This window comes from Equus quagga, chromosome 22 (genome assembly GCF_021613505.1).
Source record: "Equus quagga isolate Etosha38 chromosome 22, UCLA_HA_Equagga_1.0, whole genome shotgun sequence".
Lineage (NCBI taxonomy): Eukaryota > Metazoa > Chordata > Mammalia > Perissodactyla > Equidae > Equus > Equus quagga.
Window position 1 is genome coordinate 9,965,004 of NC_060288.1, and position 21,843 is coordinate 9,986,846.

The 21,843-nt window shown below is 39.7% G+C and overlaps 2 protein-coding genes across 2 annotated transcripts; one reads left to right on the top strand and one right to left on the bottom strand.

The window, feature by feature from the left end:
* Positions 1–10: 10 nt before the first annotated feature.
* Positions 11–10,351, top strand: TTI2 (TELO2 interacting protein 2). The gene is made up of 8 exons (XM_046648608.1): positions 11–1,329; positions 2,369–2,555; positions 3,108–3,200; positions 4,542–4,729; positions 4,808–4,951; positions 7,181–7,343; positions 8,287–8,468; positions 10,158–10,351. The coding sequence occupies exons 1-7, from the start codon at positions 683–685 to the stop codon at positions 8,389–8,391; spliced, it is 1,527 nt and encodes a 508-aa protein (XP_046504564.1). The 5' UTR covers positions 11–682; the 3' UTR covers positions 8,392–8,468; positions 10,158–10,351.
* Positions 8,421–18,195, bottom strand: MAK16 (MAK16 homolog). Its single transcript, XM_046648610.1, has 10 exons — positions 17,871–18,195; positions 15,486–15,535; positions 15,284–15,393; positions 15,113–15,177; positions 14,759–14,910; positions 13,955–14,009; positions 10,963–11,037; positions 10,126–10,239; positions 9,296–9,361; positions 8,421–9,105 (listed from the first exon to the last, which is right to left on the bottom strand). The coding sequence occupies exons 1-10, from the start codon at positions 17,883–17,885 to the stop codon at positions 8,911–8,913; spliced, it is 897 nt and encodes a 298-aa protein (XP_046504566.1). The 5' UTR covers positions 17,886–18,195; the 3' UTR covers positions 8,421–8,910.
* Between the last annotated feature and the right edge of the window lie 3,648 nt (positions 18,196–21,843).

Genomic DNA, 21,843 nt, shown 5'->3' on the forward strand with positions numbered 1-21,843 from the left:
AGACTTCACGTATAAGAAGATCCTGTACATTTTTAAGACTATCTCCAATATTCTGTGATTTCTCTTGTGTTTCTACCTTAAAAGTGAAAACACAAACAAAATCAGCGAGCGGATTATTGTCTATGCAAATTTTCTCCATAGCTCCACCTTTTTTGAACCTGGATCTCTACGGCTTTACGACACTAGGTCGTGAAATGACGAAGCGTTGCCGCCACTATTGGCGGAAGCTAGCCTTATGCTTTGCGGCAACGGCGTTAGCGGGGTTCGGATGTTGTTAGGCACGTTGTGCGGGAAGGGCTGCGGAAACCGGTGACCGTGTTCATGTCGTGCCTTCATGCTTTAGGGGTTTATTTCTTGAACTCTTTTTTTTTTTTTTTTGAGTCCTTAAAAAGGCAAGAGTAATTTCTTCGCTTCGCTGTTGGAAGGCTGCGATTCCGTTACTCCCGAAGAGGACTCTTTCTTGCAAGCGTTCCCTTGCACACAGTTTACTCTTAGGCTGGTGAGACTCGCCCTCCCTCCTCCAAGACGTCTCGCTGTTTTGTTTGGTTTTAGTTTTGTTCTTTGAGAGGATTCCATCCTCCGGCTTTCCTTCCCTATTTTTCCTTCCTTCCTTCGCGCATCCCCGCCCGCCCCCATCCCCGTCCTCTGGGAGAGACCAGCCCTCACCGCCGCCGGCTGAGGAATGGAGCCTCACGGCTGTCGGGAGTGCCCATCGCGGGAAGGCTCGTCCTTGCCTGGAGAGCGGGCTTCCTCCGACCTCGGACAGGCCTTGTCCCAGATTTTGCACCATCTTACCGGCCTGGATTCCCGACGTGGCAAGGCCAGAAATGCAGCTCTTCAGGACCTCAGTGCTCTGATAGAAGCCACAGAGGGTGATGAACTGTTTGGGGGGAGTGGCACATCGCTCCGCGGAATGCCCGAGATGCTGGGGCAGGTGGCAAAAGCCCTGGAGAAGTATGCAGCCCCACCCAAAGAGCAGGGAGGTGGAAGCGATGGTCACTCTGAAGTGGCCGAGAAAGCGGCAGCGGTTGGGTTACTGTTTCTTAAGCTATTGAGGAAAGTTGGGGCTGCCGAGAATTCCTTGGTTTGCCCTGCCTGGAAGGCATGCCTCCGTCTCTTGGCGGGACCCATCTATATTTTTGCCGTCTCGCACAGCTTGGAGCAAGCATGGACCAGCCCAAGATCGCAGGACGTTGCTGGACAGGTGCTCGCCTTACTGCTTCAAGTTACTGAGTGTGCTTCTGTGGCGGGATTCCTCCACGGAGAAAATGAGGATGAGAAAGGGAGATTTACTCTGATAATGGGACTTCTCAAACCCGATTTGAATAAGTGAGTATCCCTGCCGAAAGGGCCACCGGCTTGAGCTTCAGCCCACTGTTTTGGAATGTGAGAGCTCAGAGGAACCTTAGTTTCTTTATGAGTAAGATAAAGGTGTTCTAATAGCTGATCTCTTAAGGCCCAGAAGGTTATGATTTGCTGTAAGTGACAACTAGATAATGGCAAATTCGACATTAGAACCCGGCGCTTCAGACTCCATTTTCTAGTGCTCTTTCCGGAGGATTTAAACTCAGGGTTTGAATTTAAACTTAGAGATCTTGAAACTCAGCGCTAGTTATTAGATAGGGATAGTTATTAGATACGGAAGCAATGTTTGGGATGTAAAAATGAAAGCCCTTTAGATTGCTGTCAGCTAAAGTATTTTCTGTGAGTTTCCACTTGCTACTTTGTTAGTATTTGTAACGCTGGAGTGATTAGAAAAAAAACGTGTACTTACTGGCATTTTACCGGGAACTTGGAGTTAAAATTTAAGGCTCAGTTTTGTGGCAGTCTGGGGCTTCTTGTTATTGCTTCTGAGGAGGACCGGGTCAGACAGCCTCTCTGAACCTCAGTTTCATTATTTGTAATATGAAGATAATTTTACCTATTACACAGTTATTTTGAAGATTGAGTAATGTGTGTAAACTCACTTTATAAGCTGTAAATTGCTCTTCAAATATTGATTCATTTGCTCTCTTGATAATAATAATACTGAAGGCATTTCCTTTACTCCTCTCTCCTTCCTCAACGTGTCCTCACTGTAACCACCACTACCAGCACCACAGATCCTTTACATAGCTGTGGTTATAAATTGCTACTTCTCACTGGATGAGCTTAAGACAGAGCCCTGGGTGATTCTTAAGTGCATTTAGTGTAAGTTCTTTGAATTATTTTGATCTAAATCTCAAAATCTATGTTATAACATCGAGTTATCTTATGTGGGATGTGTTGTTTTTCAAGGATACAAAAGTACTCTGTTAAGCTTCAACTGGTTAATTTTCTTTGCTAGTTAACACCGTGTCACTTAATATAGTTTCACATTTCCATTTAGGGAAACCTGGAAGAATAATCCTGCCACAAAACATGTTTTCTCGTGGACTCTGCAACAGGTCTCTCGACCCTGGCTGAACCAGCATCTGGAAAGGATACTTCCCCCATCATTGCTCATCTCAGATGACTATCAAACTGAGAACAAAATCCTGGGTGTACACTGCCTCCATCACATTGTGCTTAACGTGGTGAGCAGCCTCTGCTCTCTGTCATCTGGATGGATGGGACAAACTGCCTCATCAGGGCTGTTCTCATTCATGATATCACTATTTTATTGTTGCCTATGTTAATATCTTTTATTAACTAGCTTTCTCTTCATGCTGTTGTGTAACTAAATTCACTTACTTATGTTTTTTTCTCTTTATATTTTTCCTCTGCCAACCTGGTAGAGGTTGTATCTCATAGGTAATACATATGAGAAACATGGGCCATTATTATGTACATAAGGCATGGGGCATTGTCAAACTGAATAATTCGACCTTGAGTAATTAACAATTGACCTTCAAGGAGCAAAAAAAAAAAAAAATCAGAAACTGAAAGGGATTATACCCAAATGTCCAAGCTGTTACTCAAGGAAACTTTTTTTTTAACTGTGTATTACGGAGTTTTTAAAATATACAGAGAAGTAGAGAGAATGGTATAATAAATCCCATGTGCCCATAATTCAATTTCAGAAATTACTCAACATTTTGCCAACCTTAGGAAACTTTCTTTTCATTGGGCGATTTGTCTGATTGCAGCCAGCTGCTGATTTGCTTCAGTATAACAGGGCCCAGGTCGTATACCATGCCCTTTTCAACCACCTGTACACACCGGAGCACCACCTCATCCAGGTAATTGTCGGATCCGTTCATGACTGTGAGTCTGAGTTCTCATGTTTGAGTAGAAGGTGGCATTATGTGAATCAGAATATTTGAGAAACCTTTTCCTCTCTTGGAAAGTGAGGCTGACAACTAAAAGCCCTTGCCAAGCTGAAACTGTGGAGGTGGCAAGTGACTAGTGAAGATATCTCAGTACCAAGCAGGCATCCACATTCTCGCGTCTCCACAGAAAAGCCAGTGTTTTGTCCTCATCTGGGTCAGTTATGTATCACTCAGGGGCAGCTTTATGTCTGGAAAACTTCTATTTTTATTTAAGTGTCCTTTCTGGGCTGCTTTCTATTGAAAAACACACTTAAAACTCCTTGTGTGTTGGATATTTTAGTGTCATGTATTCTTTCATCCAGTAGACATTGAGTACCTACTGTGTGCCAGTAACCATTTTAGGTTCCAAGAGTGAATGAATCAGACAAGGTTTCTGCCTTTAAGAAACCCCTTGGAGAGACATTTATGTAAATATGTGTACTGTATATGTAAATACAGTATGGAGTGATAGGTCTGTAGAAAGAGGGTTGTGTCAGTGCGGTGGGTGTCCAGCAGTAGGCATGTAACCAGCTTTGGTGTTGGGGTGGTTTTAGGAGGATTCGGGAAGGAGGTGATATTTGCTTATGAAGGATGAAAAGGAGTTTCTTAGGAGGAGAAAGAACATTCTGAAGACAGAAGAAACAAGTTATATAAAATTAGAGGTAGAAATAACCTTCATTCTTATTTTATGCCTGCCTCTCCCACACCTCACCCTGCCACCTTCCTTTTTTAAATAATATTTTAGGTTTGAGTATCCAGGTACTAAGAGCCAAAGGGTTAGGGCTCTTGAGATGGTAATTTAAAAAAAAAAAACTAAGAGAAAACCCAAAGATCTCAGGAGAGCTAACGGGGATCACCTACACTCTGAAGCTTCAGATAGGATGGTCAGATTGGATACAAATTAGGACCCTCTTAGACTATTTGGGAGCAGTTTTATTGTAAGTACATGTAAATATCACTTAGATTTAGTAATTCTTAGACTCCTAAAATTTGAGTTAAAGTTTCAGCTCTGCCACTCTTCCCATTGTAAAGATTAGCAAAGAACAGTCTGGAGGAGAAGGTATTAACTTACTTGAGACTGTCAGATGGAGATAAAGAATGGAAAAGGAAAATTGAAAATATAAAGTAATATACAGTCATTATTGTGAGTATCTTTTAGAATTCTATGACATGGACCCCAAGGAGAGTAGATTAACGAAGTTACTGGAAAAATCAGTAAGTGTTGTGAATACAAATCGATGACTACAGTTCCCTGCCATTACTTCCTCCTAGGCTGTGCTCCTGTGTCTGTTGGATTTATTCCCTGTCCTGGAGAAAGGCCTCCACTGGAAGGGAGATGCAGCTCGACCCACCACACACTGTGATGAGGTACTGCAGCTGATCCTGACCCACATGGAGCCAGAGCACCGCCTCCTCTTACGCAGGACCTACGCGAGAAACCTACCAGCCTTTGTGAAGAGGCGAGTCCCTGGGCTGCTGGTCTGGCTGTACTCCTCAACTTCATCTCTTTGGGATTACATTTTCTCTGTGGTTTCTAGGTTGGGGATCCTAACTGTCCGGCACTTGAAGAGGCTGCAACGAGTCATCATTGGTTATCTGGAGGTTTATGATGGACCAGAGGAGGAGGCTAGATTGAAGATACTGGAAACCCTAAAACTTCTCATGCAGTATACATGGCCCAGGTATACCAACCAAGCAGAGAGTTGTGCTAAGAGGAGCAAAACTCAGCCAATTTTCTCTTCAGAACTTGCCCAGATATACTTTCAGTACAAAGTATTAAGGACATGCCATATATTTGAATACCTCCTATTTTTACACACCTGTTAGATTTTGAATAGAAAGTGGCATTTAAATGATAAAATATACCTGTAGTTACTTCAGGTGTATATCGCTCTAGATTTGTAATACATATTAGCATTTTAAAGGACATTTAGGAGAGTTACCATAGACTTGCTTAACTTCGTTCATCCCAGTGTTTCTTCAATCTGATTGAGAATGGAATACTTTATAGCACATTATTGAACATCTGCAGAGCACTGATTAGGAGAGTACTAATTTAGGGTATGATTGCTTAGAAAGCATGTCAGCTCTGGCTTGAGGTAGGTGTCAGGATCAGTAAACTGGAACCCAAACGTATTGAGTCAGCAAAAGGCTTTCTTGCATGAAATAACGAAGTCTAATTCAGCTGGAGAGTCCAGTGCCTCAACAACATACATACACAAATAGTCCCCGACTTACTATGGTTTGACTTAACGATTTTTTGACTTTGCAGTGGTGCAAAAGCTGTGCACATTCACTAGAAACTGTATTTCGAATTTTGAAGCTTGATCTTTTTCCGGGCTAGTGCTGTGCAATAGGATCCTATCTCGTGAGGCTGGGCAGTGAGCTGCAGCCCTTAGTCAGCCCCATGATCACAAGGGTGAACAACCCATACACTTGGAAGCATTCTGTACCCACACCACCATTCTGTTTTTCACCGTCAGTACAGTAGTCAATAAATTACATGATATTCAACACTTTTTATAAATAGGCTTTGTGGTAGATTATTTTGCCCAACTGTAGGCTAATGTAAACATTCTGAGATCATCCAAGGTAGGCTAGGTGTATTAAATGCATGTTCAACTTGATATTTTCAGTTCAATGGATTTATCAAGCTGTAACTCCATTCTAAGTTGAGGAAGATCTACATATCTGTTCTTAACTGTATTCTCTCATTTCCTTATAATGTACCTGACAGTCACATTTGTAACTAGGTTGCATTTAGTTAGTTACTGTCTTTCTCCCCTACTGAACCATATGCTCCAGGAGGATGGAAGACCACATTGGTATACTGAGAATACTGAAGTTTACTCAGTACCTGGTATTAAGTACACAAATATTTGGGAAATGAATAGACTGGATTAGAACGAATAGATGGATGAATGAAATTGATTCTGATTAATACTGTCAGTCCTTTAAGAGCAGAGACGAAGATTCCAAGTACAGATCAGTGAGCAAATGTAGGGAGGTTAGAAGATGGATGTCATCTATGGAGGGGGCGGGGCCTAGGGAGTGGGAAACAGTGGATTGTATGTTGAATGATGACAGGTAGAGGGCTTAGTGGCACACAAATTATAGAATGCTGCTTGGTATCTTTTAGATCAAGATAAAGGACGCCAACTTTTCCCAGTCACATTTCTGTCCAGAAATGTGGTTTATTATGTATATTTTCACATTACAAGTTATTTTTCATCTTCTATTAAGGCTTTGTTTTTTATTGTGATTAAAAAAATACAAAATTTACCATTTTAAAGTATACAGTTCTGTGGCATTAAGTACATTCACAATTTTGTGCAACAATCACCCCTATTTTGATTCTGAAAAAGTCCATTTCCAGAACTTTTTCATCCATATAGAAACTTTTAGAAAGACTAAGTAGAACAGGCTGGGCTTAACTGATGGTAATCTAGGATCTGGAATTAAAATGACAGAAAATTCAAATTGACAGTTAAGTCCCAGAAGCCACGGTTATTTCCCTCACTCTATTTTTAACTTCCAGGCCTGAGACTGCATAAAAGTTGAAGGACTATGGCCATCTCCTGTTCTTTGGCTGAAAGTACAGGCAGGCCCCTGGTAAGGGAAAGTCCCAGTTCTCCCTTTCCAGGGGAGACTGTTTCCTTCCAGTAGAACCAAGCTTCTGGAGGGAAGCACTGTATTCCTTGACAGGCCAGTGGTTGTGTATGTGGGTAATCTTGTAGAAAAACATAGAGGGCTTGAAACTAAGAAATCTGGAGTCTGGTCTCTAGTTCTGCTTTCAGCTCTGTGGTCTTCAGTTCCTTCATTTATGAAATGAGGACTTTTATACTAGATGGCCTTTGAAGTCTCTTAATATCCTGATTTAGAGTTTGAATAGTTTTTCTTTTTGATTCCAGAGTTTCCTGTAGACTTGTGGTCTTATTGAAGGCTCTCTTGAAACTGCTATGTGATGTAGCAAGGGATCCAAGTCTCACACCTGAGCCTATTAAGAGCACCTTGTTAGAGGAGGCCACAGACTGCCTGATTCTCCTCGACCACTGCTCTCAAGGGCGGGTGAAGGTAAGGGCCAGTCTGCAGCTCCATTCTCGTCAGGTCTCATTATTCTTAGGTGATTCTTACGATTGATTATAATTTACTCTTTATGTGCCTGACCAAGTCTGTAAATGAACATGGAGGGTTCAGGTCTCCACCCCTGAGCCCTCTACCGTTCAGAAGTTCGATCAATACCTATTCTTCCTTTAAAGCTATTCAGAACCATTTAGACCAAAGGGCAAGAGGAGCAGCAGATGTCTCTGAGGAGAGGACAGAGAATGGGCGAAAGGATTATGATCAAGAGTTTATAAAATTTAAGTTCTGTTCTAGTTGTCTGAATAATAATAATAATAAAAAGATGAAATAATGGGCTATAAGCCACCAAGGAGTAACAATATAAGATTAGCTCAGATACCAGAAATGTTTCCTGTTTTTCAGGGGCAACTATGTTTTCCCATATTTTTTTTTGTTCATATGAGAATTCTTCCTTTGGTCTCATATGCCACAAAAGTTAACTTCTCAAAGCCATCGCATATAATAGCTATGTGTGTATTTATATATACTTAATAAACTATTGCCACATTTCTTATCCCACTGAGAAATCTTCAATTGAAAGTTATAAAGCAGCATGAAAAGAAATTCATATCTTCAAAATATTTTGAGATAATATAGTTTGTTGTGTTATTAGTTTATTCAAATTATTTCATCTTGGCTCTTGAATCTCAGGCAGTTTTCAGGCCCTAAATCCTCTCTCATCCACTTTGGCTGGTATTGAGCTGCTGCTTCATGAACCAGCAGGACATTTCCAAGCATGCCAGTAGTTTTTAAAGTTACAGCTGTTCTGTGAGCTGTCCCCTAGTGTCATGTATTCTGTCCTTCTTTTGAGTATGGTACCAAGAAAGAAGAACCGAGGTAAAAGGGAAGGAAGTAGCAAAACAACAATCAAACCCTGCTTGGTTTCATGTTTCAGGGTCTCCTGGCCAAAATTCTCCAAAGCTGTGAGGACAGTAAGGTGGTGACCTGTCTCAGAAAAGTGCAGCAGGCTTCGGAAGGCGCTCCCGGCGATGGAACTTAACATTTGTACGAATTTCCTGAAGAGGAAAGGATTTTCTTTGTATTCCAGTTGTATAAATGTGATTATTTAAGGAAAAGGTATTTTTATACAAACAGTATAATTTAGATCTCTGTCCTTTTTTCCTTTTACTCTCAAAAAAGTAGGGAAAGGAGAACAAGAAAAAATTGAAATCTAGACATTTCTAAATAAAGTTCGGGGAGAAGACAGCAAGAAAGAGGGGGAGTGGGTAGCATTTAAAATTTAAAAATATTTACACCCACAAACTCATCTGTTAAGCTGCTTGGGTTCAAGCTGTTACTTCAACACATATGCCAATGCTATAAAAATACTGTGTTCACAATTTAAGGCTTTCCTCCACTCTTCCAGGTTTCTTGCCAGAAGTGGCATAAATATTAAAAACACAAATACTGTGTTAAATACAACATAAAGAGCAAAATCTGGAGGTGTGTATGTGCTTAAGATAAAAGAAAGGAAGAAGTTCAAAATGTTCAGTCCTGTTTATAAATGTCTGACAGGAAATCACGTGGTTTTGGCCTTGTCCACAGGCTCTGTCTCCTGTTCATACTCTATCTCTACGTATGCTCGTTTTCTCCGCAAAGGTCCTTTCAAAGGCATTTTGCCTTTGTGTTTGGCATCAAGGGCCTTTTCTTCTTCCTCACTGGAGGATTTATCATCCTGATCTTCATCACTGCTGGCATCCAGTTTATCCATATCCTAATGTGGGGAGGGAAAAAATAAAACAGGAGAAGATGCTAGATTCATCCCCCAAACCTCATTATCCTCTCAATTTAGAACAAACTAGAGAATTTATCTGCCTGTCTGTGTTCAGAAACCCTCATTATTTTGGGGTGTTTTAGTTTTTTTGCTGAAGGCCAAAGGACAATTTTTTACCCATAAATCTCACCTCAAAATCACTTAGGTCACTCTCATCAACCTCATCATCTTCCACAAACTCTCTCTTCCCCACCTCCTAAAATAAAACATATTGTTAGGTTCAAAACACCTAATGAATTCAGCTTAGACATAGGGTTCTATTCTTTGATAAATAAGTGCATAAGTAACACAAACAGAATCAGAGTCTACTTACAAGGCAACTAAAATCTACTTATTTCCAAGTTTAATACTGTTGAATTAAAAACATTGTAGGGATATCAGTTCTCATGCCTGATTTAAATCATTGCAGGTAAGACGCCTTCATTTTAATTGGTTAAAATCAGTATACAGGAAGGGATTTATAAACAGTTCTTTGTAAATTCAACTAAAACTATAATTTTAAAAATCGAAAATAGTTTACTAATAGGACAACTACACCTATGCACCTATGTGAGTATACCACGTTGATTAAGTACCTACTTACTAAATCTGCCCTTTTCCTAAAAATACTATCACTCAGGTACTTCTCCTATATTAATAGTAAGATTAAACTCTTTGTAAATTTCAGTAGGTTCCTTATAGTATATTCCATCAGCCAATGAGGAGTCTTCATTTGCCATCTTGCAGGAAAAATTTTAGAATGCCAATAAATAAGATTAAAATTGTCAATGCATAGTTTGTTGGCTGAACGTGGAGAACAAAGCAGCCACTACTGAACCAAAATTAATCTCATGATAGGAAAAAATGACCAATTAATTATTTTTGGTTAGGGGACAGAAAATGATATTGTCTCAATTACATAAAAATAGATCCAGTCTTATAGATTACTGCTTGACAAAGCAAAACACAAACAAGGCTTACTTCATCATCATCTTCATCATCTTTTTCCTCAGCATCTGAAGAGTCACTCCCTGCCTCCTGCTGTTCCAGGGCCTTGTCGAAGGCATGAATGGGGAAGTTGTAGATGTCGCCATACTGAAGAATGTAAACAGAGACTGGCTTTAACTACATTTGGATCTTACACTTAAAGTCCACTGTCTGACAAGCATATTACTTTTACCTCAGTGATTAAATGAGAATAGTTAAATTGATGAGTAATATTTCTATATTGTTTTCAAGCCTAGAGCTGGCAATGTCTTAAAAAGCCCATTTTGACATTTAGTTGTTACTGGTTAACACCAAACAGGTAACTTCTATGAAGGATAGAAACAGATCACTTAAAATTTAGCAGTCTATAAAACCCGTGGATTGGAACAAATACAATTTTGCTGACGAAGAGGAAACAATAAGGAAAAAGTAAATTTTATTCATGTTTTCTCTGTAAAGGACACATTCTTAGAATAAAACTTACTTTAAAGAAACTTAAAAGACTAGGATAATAGGAGGATCAAAACTGTATGGCTTTTATACAGACATCTGGAATTGCTCCCTTTGGGGACAGGAGCTGGGAATAAGGGCAAAAGGGCAAGGTCTCCTATACTGAATGGAGTAACAGGGCAGCCAAGGCAAGTCAGGTGCTTGCACCAGTGAAGCAATGTGAGGAAGCCAGGGCCTATATGATAGTTATTTTATTCCAGAAATAAAATCAAGGTGAAGATCTTTAAGAATAAAACACATTTCCCACTATTCCACATTTCTTAGCATGATACTACCACCTAAAAAATAAAATTTGTACCCTAAGGCTCCTAACTTTCTCACCGTATCTTGTTTCAGCCTCTCCAGCAATTCCTTCTCAATGGCATTGTCCAGCTGAGCAGCGATTAATGCCTTTTCCTACAAGACAAAAAAGAGCAAACCCATTTACTTCATTAGGACTCATGTTTTGGCCTGTTTAAGTGAAAGAAACCAAGTTTTGATAAGAAAGAAAATATAATCACCTTTTCCCTCCTGCTCTTGGGCTTCTGCCTCTCCAACCAGATATATTTCTTTTCCCCCCCTCAAACTTTGTTGTGAAGCTTTGAATTTTAAAGATCCCTATGGTTTTATAAACAGCATTCTAAATTAACTTCTAACAAAGCCTTTGATCGACATACAAAGCAGGTAGGCCTATATACATTTAAGTGTCTCAGAAAAGTAGCAATCCTGAAGCAGACTTTGTAAAAGCTGAGAAAAGGGAGCAGAGACTTTTACTCATTTATATTTTCTAAAACCATTAGATTCCATGTGATAGAGGAAAAATCTCTTCCTTCAATGATCTCTCATGGGAGATGACCCATGGCATCAACCTGTACCACCCACAACCAAAACATAAAAATCTATACCTTTCTAGCCTAAGATTGTGCAGCAATTTGATAGTGAAAATCCTAGAGGATTTTACAGTGCTACACGTTGAAGCTACCTGAGAATGATGAACAGTGTGTGGGCTAAGTCGCAGTGCAGGGAGATGGGGCACACAGATCAGTTAAAAGGCTACTGCGATGTTCATTATTCTCTGAAGTGGGTGCTTACCCTCAACGGTCATCCACTGAGATTTAGCAAGAAAATACTCAAAACTACTTTTTCCTTTAGAAATTAAGTGTTACATATATTTTTTATGCCTACTGACAGTGGTGCCTTGACTCTGTCCATAAAGCCAATAGTTGTGTGTCAGATACAGTGACCAAGATATCCCGAGGGAGAAATAGTGCACCAAGTTTGACAATGGTGATCTCACTCCTTTATTCAGAATATTACAACATGTAGCTGTTTGTTTCCTTGTTTATGTGGATTTAGAGATGATACTGAATAGTTTGTAATAAGATAGGGAGTAGTTATAAAGGTGTGCTGGTTATTTAATGGTTTAGTAATTAAAAACAGCTGTGAACTTAAAGAACCATCCATTTTTCACGAAAAATGTTCCATATTTGCCACCCTCTTCTAAGATGACAAATCGATGTCAGTGGTATGTAATATAGCAGAAGTTTTAAAAAATAAATACTCTGTTCTTTCAAGAGAGAGACAATATTTTAATAGGCTGAAAGCAATTGTTTTTTTGAAGAAAAAAAAAAAAGCCCTGTTCTATGGATAGAACATTTTAGGAGCAAGTGATTACATCTGTGTGTGACACTGCTGAGAACGCGCGTCTCCTGTAAAACTGCAATCACACACTGAAACGATTTGGAAATAGAATTTTCCAACCCATTTAAAAATCTTCCAAATCTACTTTTTTTTTTTTGAGGAAGATTAGCCCTGAACTAACATCTGCTGCCAATCCTCCTCTTTTTGCTGAGGAAGACTGGCCCTGAGCTAACATCTGTGCCCATCTTCCTCTACTTTATGTGTGGGACGCCTGCCACAGCACGGCTTGACAAGTGGTGCATAGGTCTGCACCTGGGATCCGAACCAGCAAACCCTGGACCAAAGCAGAACATGCAAACTTAACCGTGGCACAAATCTACATTTTTCAGAGGGCTTCAAACTTATTTGGTAAAAATAAAAAATTTAATTTCTTCTGAAAGGTTTGGAAGAACAGCAGCTTGACAGTCAAGGAAGATGAAAACTCACTAGGCAGATTTGAACAAAAACATCTGTGTAACTGGTGGTGGAGAAGGAAAAATGAAAAGCAAGTGCTTAATGCAAACACTCCACAGTGCACTGCTCTATGTATCTCAGACATCTGTCACTTATGATGGCCCTTAAAGAGAAATTTATACTCGGCAAAAACAAAATGTTCATTTCACATCACAAATTATTATTTATAGTATACCTATTAGTGCAAGTAGACATGTATAATAACATTTATAAATAATATATCGGGGAATATGTCTAAAAATTTTATTGATTGTGGAGTTTCAAAAAAGTTTCAAGACCAATGATATAACAGATTTACAATACAGAAATCTATGTGATTAATGGGAACAAAAGCATCAAGATTATTAAGGCCACTTCTTGATAGAATATGACAAATGGTCACGCAGATGTCTGTTGGTGGAAGGGAGATAAGCAAAGCAAATCCCTAGAATCTATGACTGAAAATCTGAACTTGTCAGGAATAGCTAATTCCTGGGTCTTGAAAAGCATAAGAAAGTTCAGGTTAAGTGAGGTCCCAGTGAGGCAGAGAGGCAGGCTTGCTTTCTGAGACAAGGGCTGGAGTTTCCTCACAAGATTTTCCAGGGATAGCACAATATTAGCACACTATTCATTACTTTAGTAACACCACCACCCAGTTTACTTAAAGAAACAAATGATCCTGATCAATTCCTTACCAGCTACTTCAAAATCCAAAAAACTCAGTTTAGTGGCGAGTATGACCTGAATTGACATGAGGCTACTTAAAAACAGTTTTTAAAAATTCCATCTAGTGTGAACATTCTTGTATTTCACTGAGGAACTACTAGCGTGTTTGATTAGAATGCTCAGACTCTGCTGAGGGTAATACATAATATGTAACATAGGCAACACATTAAATCTGAATTCTGAAACATCTGACCTCCAGAATTTCAGACAAGGAGCTGTGGATCTCTATTTAAGGTATTTTTTCTGCTCTCTATTACATATATCCCTAAAACACCCGTATTTTAACCTGCCCTGAAAGTCATAATCTTAAGATATGGAAAATTAGATATCTTATCCATTAGTTAACCATTAGTGAACCGCTACCCAGGGCCAGAGCAGTTCATAGACAATGGTGACTGAGTCTTTCTCATTGGCCCTGCCTACCAGCTTTACCCTCAATGAAAACAGAGACGCTATAAATATCAGAGTAAGTTACCTCTCTTCTTTTTTCCCTCCGCTCCACCTTTTTACTCAAAGGAACGAGTTTCCTCCTATGGGAAATAAAACACATCATCAGAGAATCCAAGTACATGTGCTTTGTGTTCCTTTAAAAAAAACTAGATGAAGAAAGGATTGTAATCGATTTTGTAGGGCTCAATACAGCAAGATTATATATTTAAAATTTTCTAGAAATTTAATGCTATAAGCAGTCAGACATTCTTACATATATTTTAACGTGGCTGGTTTCATTTTCTTTGGTCATTCTGAGACTTGCGAGGGCATCCATTATGCTAAGAGGAATGCTTCAGTGAACTACGAAAAACGAACGTTTTCTAGAAGACTGACATCTTTAGCATTCTGTGCAGGTCACAATGGAAAATATTAGAGCCTAATGCTCCTCAAGAAGGTATTTAATTAATTCTGTGGATTTCTTACCATTTTTAAAAATTAGCTTTCAATGAACCTAGAGTAAAGTTCTTACATTCCTGTTTATTCACATTTTATAGGTCATTTTCAGATCCCTAATTTTAAGATTCCTTCAGGGGGTTATAAATGAAATTTTCTGAAGCTGATTTTCAGACAGGGAGGGAAAATCAAGTTGTACTAAACTGTTTTAAAAATCCTGGAAAATCAAAGGGCACGACTTTAATCAAAAAAGTTTCTTCTTAGCATGTCATGAAAGATTATCCAAAATTGAATTTAACAGAAAGCATTACTAGAGGTTTCACAATCTCTCAGCTTCATAACATGATCCATAGAAAGATAGATTTAGAAATAAATGAATGATCTAAATACTTACTGTCGCTTTAGTGTAAGTTTTCGAATTCGAATTAGGTACTGGGTGATCTTGGTGAATCTTTGCTTACATTTGTGTCGAATGAAACGAGGCCAATAAATCAGATTTTCATCTATTTGCTCCAGTGCTTTCTCATAGTTTTTATGAAGCCGGACCTATCAAATGGAAAAAGGAAGCTTGAAGGGCGAGGGTAAATGATTAGGTCTTCACTGTTAACGACACCTATGGGGCCTTATGAGGATGCCTTCCACAGTTTAATCTACATGTGGTCAAGGAGGAGAGAAGAGCATGTGGCATTTGTGCTCCTGATCAATATAACCATTGTATGGACATGTAGTTGTATGTCCCAAGTCTTACCCGTTCCCAGAGACGCCTAGGAAAAGCTGCTCGTTCTATAACCTTCATATACAAGTAGCACTGTCCTGGAGGATGAAGTAAATACCTTTATTATTATTTACAGAGAGACCAAAGAATATCCTTTTAAAAGCTGTTGAGTAGTTCCCATGCAAGTTAAAACTGGGGAGTTACCTTTCTCTTCTTTGACAGTAGCATACTGACTGTTTGCCAGGGGACAGGATGACCGATTACACAGTCCAGTCAGGCTGTATTCATTTCTGCAAAAGCCCTGAGTCTTGGTTCTAGAATGGGAGGAAAAAAGCAAAAATTCTAAGATGGGTTACCAAGAGGGCAACTGAAGAACTCTTTGTCCAAGATGCATATTTAGACTCGCCTTATTTTGAAGGAACAAAATTGCTTGTTTCCTAGTGTATCCCAGATAACCTGCAAGACAAAGGAAAAACACACTTCAATTGCTCTGACGCAAACTGGCATATTAATCCAAGAAAATAATGCCCTAGGGCAGTGCCCTGCTTTACTGAAGGAAGGAGTCTTTGAGGAATGAGACAAGGAAGAAACGTTTTGTAAACAGTATGACATGTTTTCCTTTCTTTACAAATAACAGATTCTTGTAGAAAAAGTAAATACAAATTAGCAATAACCATAACCCCCATTACCCAAAGATAAAATTTCATTAGTGTTTTGTAAATATTTTTTGATACGTAGGTACGTTCCACCAGTATGCCTGTGAATATTTTTAGCAAAAATGAGATCATATTATATACATTTTCTAACTTTCCTTTTTTACTTACTATTTTCATTATCCATTGTTGAAGGCTACACGCAGTACTAGATTTTTGGATATACATACCATAATTTTATCTCATTAAGGGCAAGGAAAATCAACTATTGCTATCCTCCACTAACCAATATGCTCTATTTATTTAGCACTTATTCTAACTTAATTTATGTAAGGCACTGACATCCCTAAGTCCTGACACACAAGAGGCACCCAAGTATTTGTTGAATGAAGGAAGGTATAGTCCTTAAAGAGTTTTATCTGTCTGGTTAAGGAGAAAAATACGTAAGCAAAGCATTGCAAAGCAGCAGTCTAAGTGCCACAACAGAGGCATGTAAGAGTCCGAGAGCCTTTGAGACAGCTGCTTCGAGGAACCAGGAGAGGCTTTCAAGCAGTTAAAGGGAAAAATACACAGAAGTGTGAAAAATGGGGCAGCATTTTGGGAATTTTGTAAGATATGTGTTGGGGGGGTAATGGGGTGGAGGATGGTAGGAAATAGCTAAGAGGAAATGAAACGGGAAAAGCAGGAGCTCATTCTGGCTTGCAGCTTTAAATCTCATCTCTACGTTGATGACTCCCAAACTGTCATCTCCCGAGCACTAGGCTCGTGTATACACACCTAGAGGACTACTTGACATCTCCACTTGGATGTCTAAAAGGCACCATGCACATTAACACGTCCAAACGGAGTCCTCAACTTCACACCTCTCCAAAGAATACCGTGTTCCTCCCCCAGTATTCCCGTCTCAATTAATGAAACCACCTTTGGACTATTTGTTCAAACCCAAAATCCTTTGATTTCTCCTTTTTCATCTTCACTTAATCCGTCACCACGTCTTGTTGGTGATCCTGATAAAACAGACCACTAACCATCCACTGCTTTTCATCTCCACCATTACACCTTAGCTGAAGCTACTTTCATCATCCTCTAGTCTCCTTGCTTTCATCCTTCCTCTCCTTCAGAAGCCTCTCACACAACTATAGAACTTTTCACAAACATAAATCAGATGTCATTTCCCATTAAAAGCCCTAAAAACGCTTCCCGTAGTCTACATGACCTTGCCCTGGCAAGCACATCCAACTTCATTACCTCTCTCTCTTCCCTTGATTCCTCTAGCACAGCCACACTGGTGTCTTCTATCATATTCCTTCCTCTCTTACCTCCAGATCTTTGTACTTTACTCTTCCTGACAGGATTGACTGCTTTTCCCTCAGCCCCTCAGTGGCTGATTCGTTCTCATCATCTAGGTCAGCTCAAATAACTTGTATTCGGAGAAGCCTTCCCTGATCAGCCCCATCTGAAGGGGTGTCTCCCAATTACTCTCTGTCATCACCTCTGGTCTTTCCTTTACAGTATTATTACAAAGTGCCATTGTTTTTATCTGTTCACTTGTTTACTATCTGTCTCCCCACGAGAGCGCTCCAGGAAAGCAGAGGTCTTTGGTCCGGCTTATTAACAACCTAATCTCCAGTGATTACCACGATGCACACTGTAAGCACTTAAATATTTCTCCAACAAATAACTTAGTGAAGGAATCTAAGATGCTTCTGAAATTTTGACTGGGGCAGACAGCAGAGCAAACGTAAAGAAAAATCTAACAGAAAAAGCAGATAGAAAAGTAACGTGCAAATGGATGAAAAGGATCCTTAATTTGACGTCTAAATCTCGCCGTACCGCCCCCACCCCCGCCTCCCGAGTCCCCAAGTCCACATTCAAAGTCCCTCACTGCCAGGCACGAAGGACTGGACACGCCGACCCTGTCACGGAGGTGGCGGTGGGCTGGCCCCTGAGCCCCGCTCGGGCAGCGGGCTGGAGGGCCCGGGGAGACACGTGAGAGCCCCACGCTCGGGGTTCTGGAAGCCTCGCTTCCGGAGCGACACGAGGCAAATGACCAGCTGAGTATGTGGCTCCTGAGCCGCCTAAGCGGGCGAGACACTCTGCGTAAACCCCGGGTGGCAGAGCAAAAGGAAGAGACTCACATCATCAGACTGCATGCTGTCGGCGCTTCAGCGTGCAGCTCCGAGCCAGGTTCCGGGAACAGCCATGCTTCTTCCGGAGAATCACTTCCGGGAAGCCTCGTCTCACCTATCGCGAGAGTTCTGATTGCCCAGCCGTGCACAGCGCCTCCTGGCGGTCTAACTCCCGCCGCGCCTCCGCGTTTTCCGCCAAGTCCGGGCAGTCCCTGGGCTCCCGCACAGCGTGGGGCTTGTCCCCGAGCTCATTCTGGGAGTGTACACCCGGTTGATGGTGCCGTACGGCCCCGCGCGGAGTCGGCTGAGTCCCGGAGCCCCGAGGCCGAGGACGCCGGTGTGGCCGGTGACGGTCCCTGTGTACTGGCGGCCTGGCCCTCCCGGCGGCCTCTTCCCTGCCGGGCGGGGCGCGCGGGGCGGCGCGGCTTGGCTCCCGCGGCCGGTCGGTGCCGCCCAGACTCGGTCCCTTCTAACCCGGGCCCCCAGCTCCCGCCCCGCTCCTCCCCCCACCCACCGCAGACACTCGTGTTTGTGCAGTGTTGGGTCCTGGCTTTTGAACTTCGTCCATCAGATAATATTTCAAAAGACTTTCTGAAAGACTGACAGCTTTTTCCTGCTTCTTATTTTGACAGGGGAAAAAGAAAACCTTTACTAGCTCATATCGTTTTTCAAAAGAAAGGCGACTTTATTTAATACCAAAAGAGTAAGAGAGGCACAATCTCAGAATAAGGATGGACCCTTAATTTGCATATCACATTATAAAATAATTCAGTACATCATAAATGTAATTTTGCTGCATGCAGGTGAAAACTACGAATTAGAACCACCCTGGTGGAAAGCACTGATTTAGCACTGGTTTTTGGAGCCAAATTTAGGTTATAAAAACCAACTGTGGTTTACTAAATATCTTTGGGCAAGTCACTTAATCTTTATCACACTGTTTCCCATTTGAAAAATGCGGGTATGGGAGGACTAGAGGTATATTAAATGCATAGTTTATTTTGCTTCAAATGGCAAATAGTTGTGATTGTTCTCACTAGCCTACAGCCCTATACAAGGCTGATTTAGAGACCTAGACGAAAGTCATATACGTACACATGCCTTTTTCTTTTCTTTTTGGTCTTTCAACATTGTTCCTTTCTGTTTTATTAAAGTCATAATAGTTTATAACATTGTGAAATTTCAGTTGTACATTGTTATTGTCAGTCACCATATAAATGTGCCCCCTTTACCCCTTATCCCCACCGCCCAACCCCCTTCCCCTCTGGTAACCACTAATTTGTTCTCTTTGTCCATTACACATGCCCTTTTATGTTAGTAAAATCAAATTTAAAACAATGTGGAAGAAATCAAAAGCTGGACAATACTCACCGCCTGCCACTCACCACACTCCCTGAATTGTTTTAAGGAGGCGAAGTGGTGTATTTTTTGTTTGATTTAGTATTGATTTAGTCCCTGCTCTCCACCGACAGCTGGGTCCTGTGAATAATCTTTTTAAAAAAATTGAGGTGTCATTGACATATAACATTATGTTAGTTTCAGGAGTACAACATAATGATTCAGTGTTTGTATATGTTGCAAAAGGATCATGGCAATAAGTCTAGTTAATATCTGTTGCTACACATAGTTACAATTTTCTTCTTTTGATGAGAACTTTGAAGATCTACTCTCTTAGCAACTTTCAAATATGCAATACAGTATTATTAACTAGTCACCATGCTGCACATTACATCCTCATGACTTTATTTATTTACAACTGGAGGCTAGTACCTTTTGACCCCTCCCTTCACCTTTTTTACCTCCCACCCACCCATTTCACAACCCCATCTCTTCCCACCCTTGGCAACACCAGTCTATTCTGTGTATGTATGAGCTGGGTTTTTTCCTTTTTAGTTCAACTTATAAGTGAGATCATACAATATTTGCATTTCTCTGTCTGACGTATTTCACTTAGCATGATGCCCTCATGGTCAATTCATGTTGTCACAAATGGCAAAATTTCATTCCTTTTTTAATGGCTGAATAATATTCTAGTGTGCTTTGAGTTATATGAGTTCTTTGTATTTTACATATATAAAACACAGTATACAAAATACACATAATATATAACTATATTACTGTCATATATAATATTTAATATAAATATATACTACATTATATATATTCTTTATATATTTTTATATATTCATATTTTGGATATTAACCTCTTATCAGGTATGTGATATGCAAATATTTCCTTCCATTTAATATGTTGCCTTTTCATTTTGTTGATGGTTTCCTTTACTGTGCAGAAGCTTTTTAGTTTGATGTACTCCCACTTCTTTGTTTTTGTTTTTGATGTCAGAACCAAAAACATCATTGCCAGGAGCTATGTCAAGGACTTTACTGCCTATATTTTCTTCTAGAAGTTTTATGGTTTCAGGGTCTTAAATTCAAGTCTTTAATCCATTTTGGAGTTAATTTTTGTATACGGTGTAATATAGTAGTCTAGTTTCATTCTTTTGCATTAGCTGTCCAATTTTCCCAACACTGTTTATTGAAGTGATTGTCCTTTCCCCATTGATTATTCTTGGCTCCTTTGTCATAAATTAATTGTTTATATATATGTGGGTTTATTTCTGGGTTCTCTATTCTGTTGCATTGATCTATGTTTCTGTTTTTATGTCAGTACCATACTGTTTTGATTACTATAGCTTTGTAATATAGTTTGAAATCAAGGAGCATGATACCTCCAGCTTTATTCTTCTTTCTCAAGATTGCTTTGACTATTCAGAATCTTTTGTGGTTCCATACAAATTTTAGGTTTATTTGTTCTATTTCTGTGAAAAATGCCACTGGAATTTTGACAGGAGCTGCATTGACTCTGTAGTTTGCTTTGGGTAGTATGGACAATTTAGCAATATTAATTCTTCCAATCCACGAGCATGGAATATCTTTCCATTTATTTGTATCTTCTTCAATTTCTTTCATCAGTGTCTTACAGTTTCCAGTGTACACAGGTCTTTCACCTCCTTGGTTAAATTTATTCCTAGGTATTTTATTCTTTTTGATGCAATTATAAATGTGATCATTTTCTTAATTTCTCTTTCTGATAGTTCGTTATTAGTGTATAGAAATGCAACACGTTTTCGTATCCTGCAACTTTACTGAATTCGTTTGTTCTAACAGTTTTTTGGTGAATAACCTTGACTTGCTACCACATTTTAGAAATGGCTCTTAGCAAGTTTTTCCCCTGAAGAGTGGGAACTTCAAATGGAAATGCAGAATGTAGAAACATCCTTAAAGTGAGAAATACATATATTTTTAGTTACAAATAATACATGATTACAGGCTAGTTTGTGTTTAAAAGCATAAAAAAGTGAGCCTTTCATTGTCACTCCTTCCAAAAGCCTTTAATAATTCATCAAATAATTTTGGAGCACCTGTTATATGCCAGATACATTTCTAGATGCTAGGGCACCTTTTTATGCTGATATAATACAATATATACAACTCCACTTGTGAAGTATACTTACCAAAAATCAACCCTGAATCTGATCAAGCTTCATGATTTAAATATCACTTTGCATGAAATCGTGGGGGACGCGGGAATATGTTAGATGACATCATAGCCATGCCATCAGCAAAATCCAGAACATGGGCAATTTTCAGAACAAAAAAATAGATTTCTTCAACAAATGTATTACAAGAGAAAGAAGCAAGAGGGAAAAAAGGTAGATTGAAAGGTTAAAATAATATAAAAGAAATACTCTTGGAAATGTTGCACGGTAAATGGGTATTTGATGATATTAGGGTAGTATTTTTAATTTTTAAGTCTGATGATATTGTGATTATCATTTTAAAAAGTGTCTTCTTGGGGGACTTCTGCTTCTAGGAGGATGCAGTAGACATGCTTTTCCCTATACCTCCTACTAAGTAAGGATAAAAATGCTGGACATCACATATAAAAACAAGCATAAGAAGACTCTGACAGGTGGAGAGA

Excerpts from the sequence above, each read along its gene's own strand:
- TTI2 (XM_046648608.1), top strand. The coding sequence starts at position 683 with ATGGAGCCTCACGGCTGTCGGGAGTGCCCATCGCGGGAAGGCTCGTCC. Across the intron at positions 1,330-2,368 it reads CTCAAACCCGATTTGAATAA|GGAAACCTGGAAGAATAATC; the intron begins GTGAGTATCCCT and ends ATTTCCATTTAG. Across the intron at positions 4,952-7,180 it reads ATGCAGTATACATGGCCCAG|AGTTTCCTGTAGACTTGTGG; the intron begins GTATACCAACCA and ends TTTTGATTCCAG.
- MAK16 (XM_046648610.1), bottom strand. Across the intron at positions 15,394-15,485 it reads TTTTGTTCCTTCAAAATAAG|AACCAAGACTCAGGGCTTTT; the intron begins GCGAGTCTAAAT and ends CTCCCATTCTAG. Across the intron at positions 10,240-10,962 it reads AGAGGCTGAAACAAGATACG|TATGGCGACATCTACAACTT; the intron begins GTGAGAAAGTTA and ends TACATTCTTCAG.